The following is a 19,041-nucleotide window of genomic DNA, read 5'->3' on the forward strand; positions in this document are numbered from 1 at the left end:
ACAGCCTAGTCAAGGAACCATGAGAAACACTTCCACCAACACTGGCAGAGCGAGGCACTTACATGTAAACAGAAAGCAAACCCCACTCTCTTCTATCACTGATGATGTTACCTAGTTGGGTCAAGAAATGTCTGCAATAAAACCACCAAGCTCAGAGAGCACCAAGGTCCCCACAGTAGTCTCCTCCTCCTCCTCCTCCTCCTCCTCCTTCACCCCCGCAAACCCCACTCCCTTCTATCACTGATGATGTTACCTAGTTGGGTCAAGAAATGTCTGAAATAAAACCACCAAGCTCAGAGAGCACCAAGGTCCCCTCTTCCTCCTCCTCCTCCTTCTTCTCCCCCCCCACAAACTCCACTCTTTTCTATCACTGATGATGTTACCTAGTTGGGTCACAAAACATCTGCATTAAAGCCACCAAGCTCAAAAAGCACCAGGTCCCCACAGTTCTCCTCCTCTTCCTCCTCCTCCTCCTCCTCCTCCTCCTCTCCTCCTCCCCCGCAAACCCCACTCCCTTCTATCACTGATGATGTTACCTAGTTGGGTCACGAAACATCTGCATTAAAGCCACCAAACTCAGAGAGCACCCAGGTCCCCACAGTTCAATCCTGAGCTACAAAGGTTCTCTTCTGTCAGTAGAATCAGATCTATTTAGCACACTCATACAGACAGATAATTCACATTAAAATGCCGCAGGTTTTTCTTTTCGGATATACAGTATTTCATCCCTTTCTGTGCCAGAAGAAGATTACCTGCACTTTCTCAGCGATGAGTCGATCCAGCCAACCAGTGTCAATGCTGTTGTGCTGAAAGCTTTCCGTTTCAAGCAGTTTAATCAGGTACTCCACGGTGGTTCTGAAGTCTCCCCGAATGGACAGCTCCTTCAGAGCCACAACCATGTTTCTGAAGATGTAAACAAAGGCAGTCAAGTCTGCGAATAAACTGGAGAAGATCACCAAACCATCTTTTACACTTCTTCCAACCTGGAGGCCCCATCCAGTTCCTGGCCCCTCAGAGGTCTATAGCAAGATCCTTTATTTAAAAACTACCTCAGTACAGGTAATCCTCGACTTAACAACCACAACTGAGCCCCAAATTTTCTGTTCCTAAGCGAGACGGTTGTTAAGTGAATTTTTGCCCCATTTTATGACCTTTCTTGTCACAGTTATTAAGTGAATCACTGCAGTTGCTCAGTTAGTAACAGGGGTGTTAAGTGAATCTGGCTTCCCCATTGACTTTGCTTGTCAAAGTCCCCCAAAGAGATCACATGATCCCGGGACACTGCAGTGGTCATAAATATGAACCCAGTTGCCAAGCACCTGAATTTTGATCATGTGACCATGGGGGGGGGGATGCTGCAACGGTCGTTAAGTGTGAAAAACGGTCGTAAGTCATTTTTGTCAGTGCCACTGTAATTCAAACGGTCACTAAACGAATTGTTGTAAATCGAGGACTACTTTTGTCTACCTTAGTGATAACTGCATTCAATGGGTACAAGTAGTCCTCGACTTATGACACCATTGGGACCAGAATTCCCATTGCTAAGGAAGGTGGTTGTTAAGTGAGGTATAACAACAACAACAACAACAACAATAATAATAATAATAATAATAATACATCTGCCTATCCCAGGGTCCTGGGTAAGGACTCCATAGGTAGACAAAATGCCAAATCCAGTCTGAACATCTGGCTGACTGTGCGATGATCAATAATAATAATAATAATAATAAAGTTGGAAGAGATCTTGGAGGTCATCTAGTCCAACCCCCCGCTCAGGCAGGAAACCCTATACCATTTCAGACAAATGGCTGTCCAGTCTCTTCTTAAAAACTTCCAGTGTTGGAGCATTCACCGCTTCTGGAGGCAGGTTGTTCCACTGGTTAATTGTTCTAACTGTCAGGAAGTTTCTCCTTAGTTCTAAGTTGCTTCTCTCCTTGATTAGTTTCCATCCGTTGCTTCTTGTCCTGCCTTCAGGCGCCTTGGAGAATAGCTTGACTCCCTCTTCTTTGGGGCAACCCCTGAGATATTGGAACACTGCTATCATGTCCCCCCTCGTCCTTCTCTTCATTAAACTAGACAGACCCAATTCCAGCAACCGTTCCTTATATGTTTTAGCCTCCAGTCCCCTGATCATCTTTGTTGCTCTTCTCTGCATTCTTTCTAGAGTCTCAGCATCTTTTTTACATCGTGGTGACCAAAACTGGATGCAGTATTCCAACTGTGGCCTTACCAAGACATTGTAAAGTGGTATTAACACTTCACGTGATCTTGATGTGATTTTATTACCTTTTTTGCCATGGTTGTGAGGTAAATCACTGCAGTTGTTCAATGAATCATGTGGGCCTTAAGCAAATTCAGCTTCTCCCATTGACTTTTCTTGTCAGAAGTCAGCTGAGGTCACAAATGGCGATCACATGATTCTGGGATGCCGCAATCGTCATACATGATGCTGCAACCGTCATGCATACAGGTAGTCCTCAACTTACAGCAGTTCATTTAGTGACCATTCAAAGTTACAATGGCACTGAAAAAAGTGGGTTATGACCATTTTTCACATTTTACAACCTTTACAGCCTCCCCATAATCGTGTAATAAAAATTCAGGTGCTTGGCAACGGGTTCATATTTACGACTGTTGCTGTATCCCAACTTCATCTTTTGCGACTTTCTGACAAGCAAAATCAATGGGGAACCCAGATTTACTTAAAACTGGGTTACTAAGTTAACAACTGCAGTGACTGACTTTAACAACTGTGGCAAGAAAAGTTGTAAAAATGGGGCAAAACTCACTTAACAAATGTCTCACTTAACAACAGAAATTTTGGGCTTCATTGCAGATGTAAGTCGAGGACTGCCTGTACAGGCCAGTTGCCAAGCATTCGAATTTTGATGGCGTGACCATGGGGATGCAGAAACAGTCATAAGTGGAAGGACCAGTCATAAGTCACTTTTTCAGTGCTATTGTAACTGTGAACATTCACTAAACCAGGGGTAGGCAACCCTGGCTCTTTTATGACTCGTGGACTTCAACTCCCAGAATTCCTGAGCCAGCATGGCTCAGCATGGAAACCTCTCCCTTTCCCCTCAGCATGGTTGGCTCAGGAATTCTGGGAGTTGAAGTCCACGAGTCATAAAAGAGCCAAGGTTGCCTACCCCTGCACTAAACAAATGCTTGTAAGTCGAGGACTATCTGTAAAATATAACTCCATGCAGGCAACTAAGCCAAAGGAGATCAAGCCACCCGGTTCTTCTGAAATCGGCAGAGAAATCAAGAGAAGAAAAAGGAAGTATTTTTCACTCTTCCTTCTTACTTACGAGATGGCTTCTTCACGGTTTTCTCCCCACGAGAAACAGTGGCCAAACTGAGAGTCTGCAAATTCATGAAGGCCTCCTGCAGCAGCAACGCTGAAATAACCCCAGACGTTCTTATTACTGCGAAAGTTCAGTTCTTGAACTGTTCCAGAACTGGGTTTAAATCCCTGGAATATAAAAGGGAACATTATTTTTTAAACACACACACACTCATATCCAATGATCGTACTGGAATTATTCATTTTAAAAGTCATTTTAAAATGGGCAAGAAAAACACATTCCAGGATTCTACATTAGTGTTTCTCAACCTCAGCAACTTTTAAGATGGGTGGCCTTCAATTCCCAGCTTTCCCCAGTCAGCAACTTTAATATGTGTGGACTTCAACCCAAAATTCCCCTGGAAATTCTGGGAGTTGAAGTCCACACATCTTCGTGGTGATGAGGTTGAGAAACACTGTTCCATATCTTTATTAATCCTATTTCTCAGGCGCAACATAATATGTATAACCATTGTAGACACATGAAAGTATTCTTCAAAGAAATCCATTCCCTTTCCCTTTCCCGTGACCACTGATCATCTTGCTCCTCATTGGGACATTTTTAAAACAATTAATAGTGACAAGAATGCCCTTAGGTGAGTGAGTAAGGTAGGGTCATATCCTTTTCAGTGGGAAGAATTCAGTGACTTTAGTTTAAACAGGAATGTCAAAAAAGAAGATTGTGGAGAAGATAGAAAAATCAGAGCAGTGAATTCATAAAGTCCCCAGGAACTGAGCTAATTTTGAAATAGTCATTTAATACGTTCTACATGGGGCTACCCTTGAAGACTATTCGAAAGCTACAACTGGTACAGAATATAGCTTCACCAATATTTCTAGGGGCACCTAGGGTGGCACATGTGTCAGAACATGTTATTGCGCGAGATAACCCAGGAGTAAACACAGTAAATGGAGGTCTATAGTAAATGGTGGTTTATCTTACACTATCTACAATATCATACACCAGGAACAATATACATATACACGCTAATACAGCAGGATCCAAAAAAACCACAGTTACAGCAGTAAATGGAAGAGAGAGAACACATCAGCGGAGCCTTCCCTTTATTCAAATGCTCTTAAAGAGACACAGACCCTGCTGAGTCATTCCCATCATTACATCTTACATTACATAAACTGGTTAGCTGCTAAATCAATACTTTGACAACATGTAATATCCCTGTTGCTTCAGGGTCCAATTCAAGGTGATGGCTATTATTACATTTAAGGCTCTTTATGGCATGGGTCCAGACTACCTGAGGATCCAGCTTGTACCAAAGGGATTGGCCCATCCCACTTGCTCCATTGGAAGAAGCCTACTAGGATCCCATCTAACAAAGAATTTTGGCTGGCGGGGTCCAGGGGACGAGCCTTTTCTGTTATGGCCGCCACCCTCTGGAATATTCTCCCAATGGAGGGGAGATTGACCCCCACACTCTTGATCTTTTGGAAGAGGCTTAAAACCTGACTGATAGGGTAGATAACCTCATGTCTTCTGTCCCTTTGGTTTGTTTACCTTATTGAATCTTCTTAATTTTAATCGTTTTGTATTATCTTTTTATCAATGTCTATGGAGATTCTCAGCCATCCAGATCATAGTTGTCCCAAAGACGCTTTTTCACGAGGCAACTGGACTTTCTTGAACTGAAGAAGCTTCTTGGATGAGAAGTGAAACTTCTTCAAAGGAAAACAAGAAAGTCCTGTTGCCTCGTGAAAAAGCATCTTTGGGATATCTTTTTATCATTTTGTAAGACACCCAGAGTCACTTCAACAGTGAGATGGGCAGCATCATCCATCCATCAATCCAGCCTTATTTCTCCTGGGGGAATGGTCTATAGCAGTGGTGGCGAATCTATGGCACGCGTGCCACAGGTGGCACGCAGAGCCCTCTCTGGGCACGCACGCCACCGCCCCAGTCGTAGGCCTTCAGCTGGGTTTTATAAAACCTTTTCACTTTCAGCCTCTGCCACCGTGTGCAAAAAAAAAAAAAAAAAGGTTCAATCAATCAATCAATTTCAACTTCTCACGGAAAAAAAAGATCTCGCAAAGTTGGAATTGATTGATTGAACTTTTTAGTCCCACCCAGTCTGCTGTTACCACCGCAGCCACGCCCACCCAATGGGCCACGCCCACCCAATGGGCCACACCCACCCAATGGGCCACACCCACCCAGCACCCGACGATGCATAAGTGGGTTTTGGGTTGCAGTTTGGGCACTCGGTCTCTAAAAGGTTCGCCATCACTGGTCTATAGTCAAGCCATCACTGCACTTCTTATACATTTATATTGATTTGTATCCCACCTTCATTATTTTTACAAATAATTCAAGCCAGTGAATATATCCAATACACTTTCCTCTTCTTGTTTTCCCCATAACAACAATCCTGCAAGGTGAGTTGGGCAGAGAGAAAGTGATCCCACCATTATTATCTTTGCAAATAAGTCAAAGTGGCAAACAAATTCAATACACTTTATTTCTCCTATTTTCCCCACAACAACACCCCTGTGAGGTGGGTTGGGCTGAGAGAGAGGGACTAGCCCAGCGGTTCTCAACCTATGGGTCGTGACCCCATTTGGGGTCGATCGACCATTTCATGGGGGTCGCCAAGCAAGGCTGTCCGCCATTTTTTTCCCCCTTCTCCGGCGGGTGCCTTACCTCCCTTGGGCTGGGCCAGCTGGTGGTCGGCCTGCTCCGTCTCTGCCGCTTGCCAGCTACGCCTCGGCCGGCGCAGGGGGCGGAACCACGCATGCGCGGCGCTCCCGGGCAGGGAAAGTCCTCGACTTACGACCGGTTGGGGGTCGTGGCATTAAAAAGGTTGAGAACCACTGGACTAGCCCAAAGTCATCCAGCTGGCTTTCATGACAAAGATGGGACTTGAATTCATGGCCTCCTGTTTTATAGCCCGGTGCCTTAACCACTAGGCCAGGGGTAGGCAACCGTGGCTCTTTTATGACTCGTGGACTTCAACTCCCAGAATTCCTGAGCCAGCATAGCTGGCTCAGGAATTCTGGGAGTTGAAGTCCACGAGTCATAAAAAGAGCCAAGTTTGCCTACCCCTGTACTAGGCCAAACTGGCTCAGATATAAGAAGACTCACCTCATCAGGGTTCTCACTGGTGATACGGGCTGCGATCACATGACCCCGCGGACAAGGCACATGGGCCGAGCTATCAAAGTCAATAGGGGTATCCCCCCAGGGGGAAGCCCCATACATGATCCGGATATCCTTGATCCTGTGGAGAGGAATTCCCATGGCAATCTGGGGGGAAAAAAAGGAAAATATAGCCCTTTTCATATTAGGTATACAATAGAAAGAACTTCCAATGTCACCACTAAGCATAAGTGTCCCAGCATCTGTGTTGTGTTTTCTTGTCTCTCTCTCTCATTTCTAGAACAACTTAAAAGATCTGTAAGTATTAATCAAGACTCTGATTATGGAGTCTATTTTCTCAGCATTACAGGTAATCCTCAACTTATGACAACAATTTTGGTCACCATATCACAAAAAAGATGTTGAGAGTTTGGAAAAAATTCAGAGAAGAGCAACTAAGAGGATCAAAGGCCTGGAAACTAAAACATACGAAGAACGGCTGCGGGACTTGGGTTTGGCTAGTCTAAAGAAGAAATAGGGAACAAGATAGCAGTATTCCAGTATCTGAGGGGCTGCCACAAGGAAGAGGGGGCCAGGTTGTTCACCAGAGCACCAGAGGGAAGGACGAGAAAAAATGGTTGGAAACTGACTAAAGAGAGAAGCAACTTGGAATTAAGGAGAAACTTCCTGACAGTGAGGACAATCAACCATTGGAACAGCTTGCCACCAGAAATCATGGGTGCTCCATCACTGGAAATTTTTAAGAAGAGGCTAGACATTCACTTGTCTGAGATGGTTTAGGTTCTCCTGTTTGAGCAGGGGGCTAGACTAGAAGACCTCCAAGGTCCTTCCAGCTCTATTCTATTCTATAAATTGAACCCAGAATATCTGTTGCTAAGCAAGATAGTTATTAAGTGACTTTTCTCCCATTTTATAAGCCTACTTGCCCCAATTGTTAAGTGAATGACTACCAGTTGCTAAGTTAGTAATGCGGTTGTTAAGTGTATCTGGGAACTGTCATAAATATGAGTCAGTTGCCAATTGTCCAAATTCTGATCACCTGACCATGTGGATGCTGCAACGGTCATTAAATGTGAAAAATGGTCACAAGTAACTATTTCCAGGGCCATTGTAACTTTGAACAATCACTAAACAAAAGTGAATGAAAAAAAATCTTCCTGTATAAATTCTTTAAATCAGTGTTTCTCAACTCTGGCAACTTTAAAATATGTGGACTTCAACTCCCATAATTTCCCAGCCAGCAAGGGAATTTTAAATCAATCAGTCCATCACCAATAGTGATAATTTCCTGATATATTTTGTGGAGACCTTTCATCGACCAATTTAAAGGTTCTAGATTTTTGAAAGACAGTTTTTGGGCTTTTATTGGTAGATCGCAGAATGCTTTTGAAACCGGACTGAAAGAGATTTCCACCCTTATTTTCAGTCAGAAATAAAGTTTAGTGCTCAGGGAGAGAGAGATGTTTAATTACACGAAGGCTTTTGATCGTCTAGGCCCAGGGGTAGGCAACCTGGGCTCTTTTATGACTCGTGGACTTCAACTCCCAGAATTCCTGAGCCAGCATGGCTCAGCATGGCAACCTCTCCCTTTCCCCTCAGCATGGCTGGCTCAGGAATTCTGGGAATTGAAGTCCACGAGTCATAAAAGAGCCAAGGTTGCTTACCCCTGTTCTAAGCCACAACAATTTGTGGAGAGCCATTGAAAATAGGCCTACTAACCTGCCTATTGGAAAATGTGTATGAGGGCCAAGAAATGAGAGTCAGACTAGAATAGTCCTCAACTTACAACAGTTCATTTAGTGACCATTCGAAGTGACAACAACACTGAAAAAAGTGACTTATGACCGTTTTTCACACTTACTGCAGCATCTCCATGGTGAATCGAAATTCAAATCCTTGGCAAGCGACTCATATTTATGACGGTGGCAGTCTTTTGAGGATCATGTGATCGCTTTTTGTGACTTTCTGACAAGCAAAGTCAATGGAGGAAGCCAAATTCACTCCACAACCGTGTTACTAACTTGCAGTGATTCAATTAACAACTGTGGCATGAAAGGTTGTAAAATGGGACTTAACAAATGTCTCACTTCACAACAGAAACTTTGGGCTCAGTTGTGGTCGTAACTCGAGGACTACCTGTATGGAGCAACGGAAAGGGTACAAAATGGAAAAATGTGCCGAGGTTGTATATGGTCTTCTTACTTATTTAACTTCCATTGCAGAATATATTACGGGGAAATGCTAGGTTAGAAGAAATGGAATTGTTGCTGGCACATCATTAACTTCAAATGTGCTGATGATGCTACTTTGATAGTTGATGACAAAGAAGACTTAAGGAAACTCTTATTGATGGTGAAAGAAGAGAAATGCAAAGGTAATCTGCTTTTTTAAAGGGTTTTTAAAAAATCTAGGATTTTGTCAACAGGCAATGCTTTGATTGCATGGTTTTTTTTTTATCTGTACAGTTATATCCTGCCATGAGTCTTTACTGATTTGGTGGTGTACAACTAGAACAAACTATAATAATGATCTGTACTTGTTCAGAATTCTCTGGTTATCATTATTATGGGCGTAGAAATGAAAGCATATAAATAAATGAAAGAATGAAATAAATATCAAACAGGAAACCCTTTACTTTCTTAACCAGGATGCACAACACAGGTTTATTGTCCTTTTTTGTTATCGTTTATTATCTTTTTTTACTGAGAAATTTACATAAAGGTTACAAATGTAAAGCAAATGTAAAGAAAAAAGAGGAAGGAAAGGGAAAGGGAAAGGAAAGGGAAAGGAAATGGGGAAGGGGCGGGAAGGGAAGAAGGAAAGGAAAGGAAAGGAAAGGAAAGGGGGAAGGGAAGAAGGAAAGGAAAGGAAAGGAAAGGAAAGGAAAGGAAAGGAAAGGAAAGGAAAGGAAAGGAAAGGAAAGGAAAGGAAAGGGGCGGGAAGGGAAGAAGGAAAGGAAAGGAAAAACAGAATAAGAGGAAAAGAAAAATACTGTAGTTAAAGAAATAAGCAACTTTTGATTTTTTTTTCAGCAGTTATAATCAAACTCATTATCCTTTCTCCCTCTTGGTATTATAAAAATCCCTTTACTCCCTTATTTAATCCTTTTTCAAGTGTCAGAACTATAAATCCTCACTTCACTTTGTTTCCATTTCCAGCAAAAAGTCCCTCAAGGGTTCCCAGCCTTTTATAAAAGCACAACAGCTGCATTTTAACCGAAGAAAGTCTTCAGAAACTCATAATCCCTCTGCAAACTGAAGTTCGCCTCCATTACACACCGATTTAAACACCGAGTACCAAAATGTTCCCCTCGTCTGAAAACACAGCCTCCCATTTCAAAACAACAAGGGAGAGTTTTGTGTGTGTGTTGTTTTTTTTTTCACCTGCATAATGCAATACTTCACTTTCCAAAGCCAGAACTCATCCCTGGCCTTATCAGCATGCTGATCTTGTTCCAAGTTCAGGACTCACTTCTTGCAACATATGGAACAAATCCCAAAAAAACTCTTCCCACCTGGCTCAAGATCTTGGGAAAACTGGTTATTCCAGCTGAAGTGCTTAGCAACCAGCTTCGTCCTTCCCACCAGGTCTTCTCGCCTTACCTGGAGTTGAGCAGAAGGCAGGTTCACGTCAGCCACCATTTCTGTACAAGGATGCTCGACCTGCAGCCGAGGGTTTAGCTCCAAAAAGTAAAAGCTCCCATCCTGGCTGTAAAGATATTCCACCGTCCCGGCACTGACGTAGCCCACCATCTTGGCGAGCTTCACGGCACACTGAAAAAGAAAGAAAGGCTTGCATCAAAACGGTCAAGACATATTTTGAACCAAAACAACTTCATAAGATCATTTGGCTGAGTAGGTGTGGCATTCTGACTCATCAATTTCTGGGTGCAAGAACACAGAATAGTAGAGTTGGAAGGGACCTCGGAGGTCTTCTAGTCCAACCCCCTGCTCAAGCAGGAGACCCTATACTATTCTGGTCAAATGGCTGTCTAGTCTCTTCTTTAAAACTTCCAGTGGCAGGTTGTTCCACTGGTTAATTGTTCTAACTGTCAGGAAGTTTCTCCTTAGTTTTAGGTTGCTTCTCTCCTTGTTAGTTTCCATCCGTTGCTTCTCGTCCTGCCTTCAGGCACTTTGGAGAATAAGTTGAGCCCCTCTTCTTTGTGGCAGGCCCTGAGATATTGGAATACTGCTATCATGTCCCCCCTCGTCCTTCTCTTCATTAGACTAGACATTCCCAATTCCAGCAGCCGTTCCTTATATGTTTTAGGTTGAGATACACTGTTCAAGATTGATTATGAGGCCATTGTTTATTCATGCACAGTAGCCACAGTCTTTATAAAATTTAGGGAGCTAATCAGATTCATTCCGGACTGAAGATTAGTTGTGTTCTTCACACACATTTAATCAGGTTACTGAGTTAATCCATTTTTGGTGCAATACTCTGAACCTTAAATGAATCAAAGAGGCTTAACCTACATAACAGACTAAGTTACTCCCACTCACAAAACCAAAGCAAGACAGAGACAGAACCAGCTCGGCATGTTGTATGAATGCCTTTGCCAAATCTTTCACTCACCTAGTTAAATGTGTTGTGCGAGTGCAGTATTGTGGGTTTCTCAAAATCCTCTTTTTTTTCTCAATCACATTTCAAAGACGCTCAACTGAGTATGTCAGAGATCCTAAAGGCAACGTGGTGGACGTTGGCCCGCCACTCACATATTGATCTCTCTCTAAGTTTTATTTATACAATACATGTAGTCCTCGATTTACGACCGCCATTGAGCCCCAAATTTCCACTGCCTAAGCGAAACAATTGTTAAGTGAGTTTTGCCCCATTTTACGACCTTTCTTGACACGGCTGTTAAGTGAATCACTGCAGTTGTTAAGTTAATAAGACAGTTGTTAAGTGAATCTGGTCTCCCTATGGAGTTTGTTTGTCAGAAGGTCGCAAAAGGAGATCACGTGACCTTGGAACACTGCAACCGTCCTAAATAGAGTCCGTTGCCGAGCGTCTCAATTTTGAGGGAAATGCTGCAGTGGTTCTTAAGTGCGAAAAATGGTCGTAAGTCACCTTTTTTCAGTGCTGTTGTAATTTCAAACGTAACAAACTGCTGTAAGTCACTCAACAAACTGTTGTAAGTCGAGGACTGCCTGTAGCAGCAACGACCAACTAATTCTGACTCTTTCACCATAAACGAGAGGAGTGGGCTACCGTTCTCCCCTCTCAAAGGCAGAATTCCCACCTACCTGCTCCATATGTTCAAAGACAGCCAACGTTGCGATAGATGCTGGGGCTTCCTCAATGATCTTCTGATGCCGACGCTGCACGGAGCAGTCTCGGCCGAAGAGGGAGATGGCATTGCCATATTGGTCCGCCAGGATCTGGACCTCAAGGTGGCGGGATTGCTTGGCCAGACGCATCACGAAGATCGGTGAGCCGGGCACCTCAGCTTGTACCTGAGAGTGACACACACAAGCAGGCGGTGACCGAGCAACTGGATTTTTAGCAGAGAAGTGTATTTGCCATGTTCAAAAGCCGTTAAGAAAAAGTCCCAAAGGTGCTTCTTCAAACGGCAACTGGACTTTGTTTTTCCTTGAAGATGCTTCACTTCTCGTCCCAGAAGCTTCTTCAGTTCTGACTGAATGGTGGAGGATGGAAGGATTTATATTCCTTGCAGCCATCTGAGAGTCACTGAGGCCACTTGGGCAGACATGTCAAACACAAGGCCCGGGGGCCGGGTGCGGCCCGTGAAGTGGTGTCATGTGGCCCGCGAAGCCATCCTGGAAACAGTGAAGGAACAGCCCCCGCTGCCTTGGCCCTGGCCCAGACCGGCCGGGAGTCAATGTACAATTTTGTGGTGGCCATCTATGCTGAAAGGCGTTCAATCTTAGCTCCATAAGCCCCTCTCCCCCCCGCATGGCCTGAGAGAAACAGTGAGGCTCCTCCAGTGGACCATGCCTTGGCCCTTGCCCCGGTCCCACCCCCTTCTGCCAGAGACCCTCAGATCTGTCTCACTCCTGCCCAGGCCCCCAGGCACCCTTGACAAGAACGATGTACAGCTGGCCATGCCCACCCAATAGGCCACACCCACTCCATGCCCACCCAGTAGGCCGCACCCACCCTGGCCACACACCCCCCCCGAGGGCAACCGCAATGCTGATTCGGCCCTCAATGAAACTGAGTTTGACACCCCTGCACTTGGGGGTTTATCTGTGCTCTTAGGTCAAATGGGTGCAAATGGGTGTGGAATCTTCTTGGAACTGCTGAAAGGACTGTGTTGTAAAAAGGAGAGGGGTGATGTCGTGTCCCTCCCCCTCTGTTGAGAGAGGGCTGTTCAATTTTGACCCTTCTTTCAAACCAGCGGTCCGCTCTGTCCAAAATGTGGAGTTTGCTATCTTTGAAAGAGTGGCCTTTGTCTTTAAAATGCAGATGGACTGCTGAATCTTACCCTGATGGGTTTGTTCTCCTGTGTCACGGGTGTCACGTGACGTCACGCAACGTATCGGGCCGGTTTTGCCATTGCCGGCAATGGGGTGGGCGCGGCTTCCGGATGACGCATCTGGCCCACAGGCTGGCAGTTTGACACCCCTGTCCTATGTTGTGCCAAGCGTTTGTGAAGTGGTTGTTTTGTTTCCCCAATGTACAAATCTGAACGTCTCACTGCACTGTACTGCATATGTCACATTGCTCACATTATGTCTGGGTATTTTATCCTTTGAAAGAGACAGATATACCTCCAAATGGCCCCAAGGATTCTCAGAAAGAGTGCTAACGACCAGATAACTGCAAGGAATAGACCAGTGGTGGCGAACCTATGGCACGGGTGCCAGAGGCGGCACTCAGAGCCCTCTCTCTGGGCACGCGTGCCGTTGCCCCAGTCCTAGGCCTTCAGCTGGGTTTTATAAAACCTTTTCGCTTTAGGCCTCCGCCGCCATGTACAAAAAAAAAAAAAGTTCAATCAATCAATCAATTTCAACTTCTTGCGGGGAAAAAAGATCTTGCAAAGTTGGAATTGATTGATTGAACTTTTTAGTCCCACCCAGTTTGCCATTACCACCGTAGCCACGCCCACCCAATTGGACACACACACACAATGGGCCACGCCCACCTGGCACCCGACGATGCATAAGTGAGTTTTGGGTTGCAGTTTGGGCACTCGGTCTCTAAAAGGTTTGCCATCACTGGAATAGACTGTAAATCCTTCCATTCTCCACCATTCAGTTAGAAGAGAAAAAGCTTCTTGGATGAGAAGCGAAACATCTTCAAGGAAAAAGTCCAGTTGCCTTTTGAAAAAGCACCTTTGGGATAACCATGACCTGGATGACTGAGACTCTCCACAGACCAGTGGTGGCGAACCTATGGCACGAGTGCCAGAGGCGGCACTCGGAGCCCTCTCTGTGGGCACACGCACAGTCTCCCCAGCCCCACGTCCTCCCACGGCTCCCTCCTCACCAGCAGCCCCCCCCCCGGGGAGAGTCGCCCCTGGGCGCAGCCCATGCGAAGCAGTGCAGCCAAGGACATGGTAGCCGGGCAGCGGGAACAAGACTCCACCCTTGCGCCCCGTCGTGCGCAGATGATGCTGTGGGGCACGGGCGGAGGGCGTGGCCGCCATGGCGCTGCTGGGCTGTCTGGGTGATCTGTGGCAGGCCGTGGAGGTGGTGGGTGGCCCAGTGGGCAGGGTGGAGCGGGGACAGGGGTGGGGGGCAGTTTTGGGGCACTCGGTCTCTAAAAGGTTCGCCATCACTGCCATAGACTTTAAGAGAAAGCTTTTTTCCCCCAGCTGATTAGTTCACCCAGTGTAGTGGGAGGAGGGACTAGCCTTGAGGAACAGGAAGAAGAGACGTTATCAAGAAAATGGTCAGATAAAAGAAACTTGAGCCTGGAACAGAATGCAACCCAAGAAAGCATCTCAAGGAAGAGCTGTCCTAGCTCTCAGGAAGATTAAAGGGGGAGAGGGAGCACATTCTGAGTTGCAAGATTAAAGTCAATCATTCACGGCAGTGCAGCCTAGAAACCAAAGTTACACAGGCCAGTTTTACTTTTATTATTAAAGTACAGTAATAGAATACTGCAAATCTTCATTGTGCTTCCTCCCTCCTTCTCTTTACTTTCATGAGAACTGAGGGAGGATCCCAGAATTCCCCACAATTTCGGAATTACCCAGCTAGTACACTTTAAGGTGTATGGACCTCAACTCCCAGAATTCTGCGCCGGCAGGCTTTAAGCTATGTGGACTTCAGTTCCCAGATTTCCCCAGTTGCAGATGTCAACTCCTAGAATTCCCCAGCTAGCATGCTTTAAAGCAGACATGTCAAACACAAGGCCCGGGGGCCGGATGCGGCCCGCAAAGTGGTTTCATGTGGCCCGCGAAGCCATCCTGGAAACAGTGAGGGAACGGCCCCCGCTGCCTTGGCCCTGGCCCAGGCCGGCCGGGAGCCAATGTACAATTTTGTGGTGGCCATCTATGCTGAAACGTATTCAGTCTTAGCTCCACAAGGACATCTGGAAACAGCGAGGAACCAGCCCCTGCCGCGTCGGCCCCCGCCCTCTGGGTGCATGCTGGGGAGGGGTCCCCCTTTGGGAGGAATGAAGAAATGCACCTTCGCCTGGAAGTGGCCAGCAAATGGCCCTCGCCTACTTCACATATCCGGCTTGATGGGCTCTGCGGGAGGGGTTTCGGCAGGCAGTGGGGCGCTCTCCTCACAGCGCCGAGAGGCTGAGCCAGGCAGCGCAAATCCAAAAAGAAGCGTGACGCTGCCCAGTCCCCAGCCTGCCCGGTTTTGGCAGGCAGCGGGGCGCTCTCCTCACAGCGCCGAGAGGTTGAGCTGGGCGGTGCGAAGCTCACCAGCTTTGCACCTTGCTGCCTGCCAAAACTGGGCAGGCTGGGGGCTAGGCCGCATTGCACTTCTCATCAGATTCGCACCGCCCGGCTCAGCTCTTGGCGCTGTGAGGAGAGCGCCCCGCTGCCTGCCGAAACCACACCCACTCCATCCACGCCCACCCAGTAGGCCGCACCCACCCTGGCCACACCCACCCAGCCCCCTGAGGGCAACCACAAAGCTGATGCGGCCCTCAATGAAATTGAGTTTGACACCCCTGCTTTAAGGAGTGTGGACTTCATCTCCCAGAATTCCCCAGCCAGCAGGCTTTAAGGTGTGCAGACCCCAACTCCCAGAATTCCCTGGCCAGCATGCTTTAAGGGATGGAACGTCAACTGCCAGAGTTTCCTGACGAGTATGCTTTAACGTGTGTAGACTTCGATTCCCAGAATTCCCCAGTCAGCATGATGGCTAGGGAATTCTGGGATTTGAAGTCCACACATCTTAAAGTGGCCAAGGTTCAGATGCACTGGATTAGAGAGCTGACGTCTTCGACCAAGCAACCATTTCCAAGCTTGGGGGGGGGTGTGCTTCCTAAGATTTGGCATTTCAAGACATTTTGAAACATACCTGTCTGAAGAGGTTGGGAAAATCATCGGCATTGTTTACTTTCCTGATGCCTTTTCCTCCCCCTCCTTCAGAGGCTTTGATCATGACTGGATAACCAATCGCTTCGGCAGCCTGAACACAAGAAAAGCAATAAATGAATGAGATTTATTGGAGATAAAAGGAAATTGTCCTCAAGTTTCTGGACAGGGAGCAAGAAAGAAAGCCCGAGCCCCTATCACACTCCACAATTCAGCAAGGCCGACAAATTTAAAAAAAAATTAGAGGTCTTCTATCTTTACTTTTGGATCAGGTTCTCCATTCAAGAGGGCTGTGGAATCTGGGGGTTGTCTTGAACTCATGGCTCCTGTTTGAAGAGCAGGTGACAACTGTGGCCAAACACACCTTTGCACAGCTGCCCCTTCCTGAATAGGGTAATCCTCTAAGACATGGGGTCCCCAACCTGTGGGCCACGGCCCCCTATCAGTCTGTCACGGGCGCTCACGGCCCCATTCGCGTGAGCGTCACGGGCGTTCTCGGCCTCACACGAGCAATGGGTGCTTGTGCACGCGCGCAGATGTGCCTGCCCCTCCCACAAAACCATCCCCTCTTTCTCCCCTTCCCCCCTTCCAGGCCACTAACCCGGAAAGGTTGGGGGAACTCTGTTCTAAGACACTCAATGCCCTAGTCCAGTGGTGGCGAACCTATGGCACGCGTGCCAGAGGCGGCACTCGGAGCCCTCTCTGTGGGCACATGCGCCATCGCCCCAGCCCCGCCTCCCCCCACGGCCCCCTCAACAGCAGCCCTCCTGGAGGAGAGTCGCCCTGGGCACAGCCCGCACGGAGCAGCACAGCCAAGGACATAGCCAGGCAGCAGGGCAAGACTCCGCCCTCGTGCCCCATAGCGTGCAGATGATGCTGCGGGGTGTGGGTGGAGGGCGTGGCTGCCATGGCGCTACAGGGCTGCCTGGGCAATCTGCTGTGGTGGGCCATGGAGGCGGTGCATGGCCCTGCGGGCAGGGGGGGCAGGGGGCAGGCAGGGCGGGAGCAGGCAGGGCGGGAGCAGTTTTTGGGCACTCGATCTCTAAAAGGTTCGCCATCACTGCCCTAGTCACTCATGGCTTGACTATTACAATGCAACCTACATGGGACTGCCCTTGAATATCACTTGGAAGCTTCAACTGGTCCAGAATGTAGCAGCACGGGCAGCGGTAGGCATGCCTCAGTGTGCCCTTGTGATACGTCTATTTCACAAGGTCCAATGATGAAGCTTCTTGGGTGGAGAAGTGAACAATCTTCTTCTTCCTCAAGGAAAAACAGTCCAGTTGTCTTTTTGAAAAATCACCTCTGAGACAACTATGACCTGTGTCAAGGTATTGATTTAACAGCTAACCAGCTTATGTAAGATGTAATGTAATGATGGGAATGTCTCAGCAGGGTCTGCATCTCTTTAAGAGCCTTTGTATAAAGGGAAGGCTCTGCTGATGTGTTCTCTCTCTTCCGTTTCCTGCTGTAATTGTGCTTTTTTGGATCCTGCTGTATTAGCACATGTATGTATATTGTTCCTGGTGTGTGATATTGTAGATAGTGTAAGATAAACCATGATTTAATACAAATCAGGCTACATTTAAAGCCGTTTGTAGCGTCCAGCGATCACATGATCATGTTTTATGCCGGTTTTGCAGAAAACCGGCAGTTACTTCTGGTTTTCAGCAAAACTGCACCCATGGTGAACATCGGTTTGCTTAACGGCTGTGTCTACAAGATGGATGAATGGATCTATGGATAAACAAATGATGGATGGATGGATGGATGAACAATAGTAAGGCTGTGTATCACAAGCAGGCTAAGAATTGTCCACCATGTCTTAAGGTTTTAAAATTTAGAAATTGGACAGCCTGCTGGAGATTACTCTCCCCAGCTCTTTACAGAGAAGTAAAGGTCCAGCTAATTCAACTTTTTTTTCCTTGCAGGACTGTTTTCCAATTGGAAGCCTATCGTAAGGAAACCGCTTCATGCCTTTATATCTGCTTTTACGATTATGAAGACTCAGTTTGGTGCAGTGCTTAAAGTGCTGGATTAGAAGCCAGGAGACTGTGAGTTCTAGTCCTGCCGTAGGCATAAAAGCCAGTTGGAGGACTCTGGGCCAGTTCCTCTCTCTTAACCCAACCCATTTCACAGGATGGTTTTGCGGTGAAAATAGAAAGAAGGAACATTACACATGCTGCATTGACTTGTACAAAAATAAAAGCAGGATATAATCTAAGGCAGTATTTCTCAACCTTGGCAGCTTGAAGATGTGTGGATTCCCCATGTTGGCTGGGGAAACCTTGGCAGCTTGAAGATGTGTGGATTCCCCATGTTGGCTGGGGAATTCTGGGAGTTGAAGTCCACAAGTCTTACAATGGCCAAGTTTGAAGACCCCTGCCATAGGATGTTGTATTCATTGCTGAAAGTTCAGCTCCATGGATATGGATAGTTGCGCGGCCATCCTTACCCGCAACCCATGATCCACGTCTGTCACACAGCCCTTCTCGTATAGTTCCTGGGGGACATTCAAGATCCGCTTTTGAAAGTCATTTTCTTGCCAGTCTACTTTGAGACCTGAAAAGCAGAAGATTTGTGAGGATCCACATCGACACGCTCTCTAAATTTAATTCATTTTCCACTGGACTCAGAAGGACATGGGAGGGGTCCTGGGTGCTCTCCGTGCTTGATTGTTTTCTTGCAGACGTTTCATTACCCAAACTAGGTAACATCATCAGTGTTAGTAAGGAGTGGGATTGGCTGCTTGTTTATATTCTACTGTTCCCTGTCAGTGTTGGTGGGGCTGGTCTTAAAGATTCTTTGGTTGGGCTGTTTACTGTTGGTTAGTGTGGCAGTTCCTTGACTGGGGTATTGTTTACTTGATTGTTGGTCTGATGTTAACCTTTATTTATTTATTTATTTATTATTAATTTAATTTGTACCCCGCCCTTCTCCTCACCGGACTCAGGGCGGCTAACAGCCTTATAAAACCACAATACAATACATATCTATATTAAAAGCCAAATTAAAAGAAAATATTTGAAAAGGCCAATCATTAAAATTACCCTTAAAATTACCCTTAAAAGCCCCACTAAAATTCCCTAGGCCAGACCCGCTTGTTGAAAA

General features: G+C 46.4%; 1 protein-coding gene across 1 annotated transcript in view; it reads right to left on the reverse strand.

The window, feature by feature from the left end:
• The window catches only part of LOC107294095 (acetyl-CoA carboxylase), a gene marked incomplete at its 3' end in the record, with an annotated part of 122,076 nt that overhangs the window by 77,027 nt on the left and 26,008 nt on the right, over nt 1-19,041 (reverse strand). Inside the window, exons 7-13 of the mRNA XM_015823301.1 lie at nt 18,386-18,492; nt 15,914-16,024; nt 11,711-11,920; nt 10,064-10,234; nt 6,447-6,608; nt 3,315-3,478; nt 757-903 (exon numbers count right to left, since the gene is read on the reverse strand). Of these exons, the coding sequence (XP_015678787.1) occupies nt 757-903; nt 3,315-3,478; nt 6,447-6,608; nt 10,064-10,234; nt 11,711-11,920; nt 15,914-16,024; nt 18,386-18,492 (1,072 nt within the window). The remainder of the gene's footprint in view (nt 1-756; nt 904-3,314; nt 3,479-6,446; nt 6,609-10,063; nt 10,235-11,710; nt 11,921-15,913; nt 16,025-18,385; nt 18,493-19,041) is intronic.

This window comes from Protobothrops mucrosquamatus, unplaced genomic scaffold (genome assembly GCF_001527695.2).
Source record: "Protobothrops mucrosquamatus isolate PMUCROS unplaced genomic scaffold, P.Mucros_1.0 scaffold1829, whole genome shotgun sequence".
NCBI lineage: Eukaryota > Metazoa > Chordata > Lepidosauria > Squamata > Viperidae > Protobothrops > Protobothrops mucrosquamatus.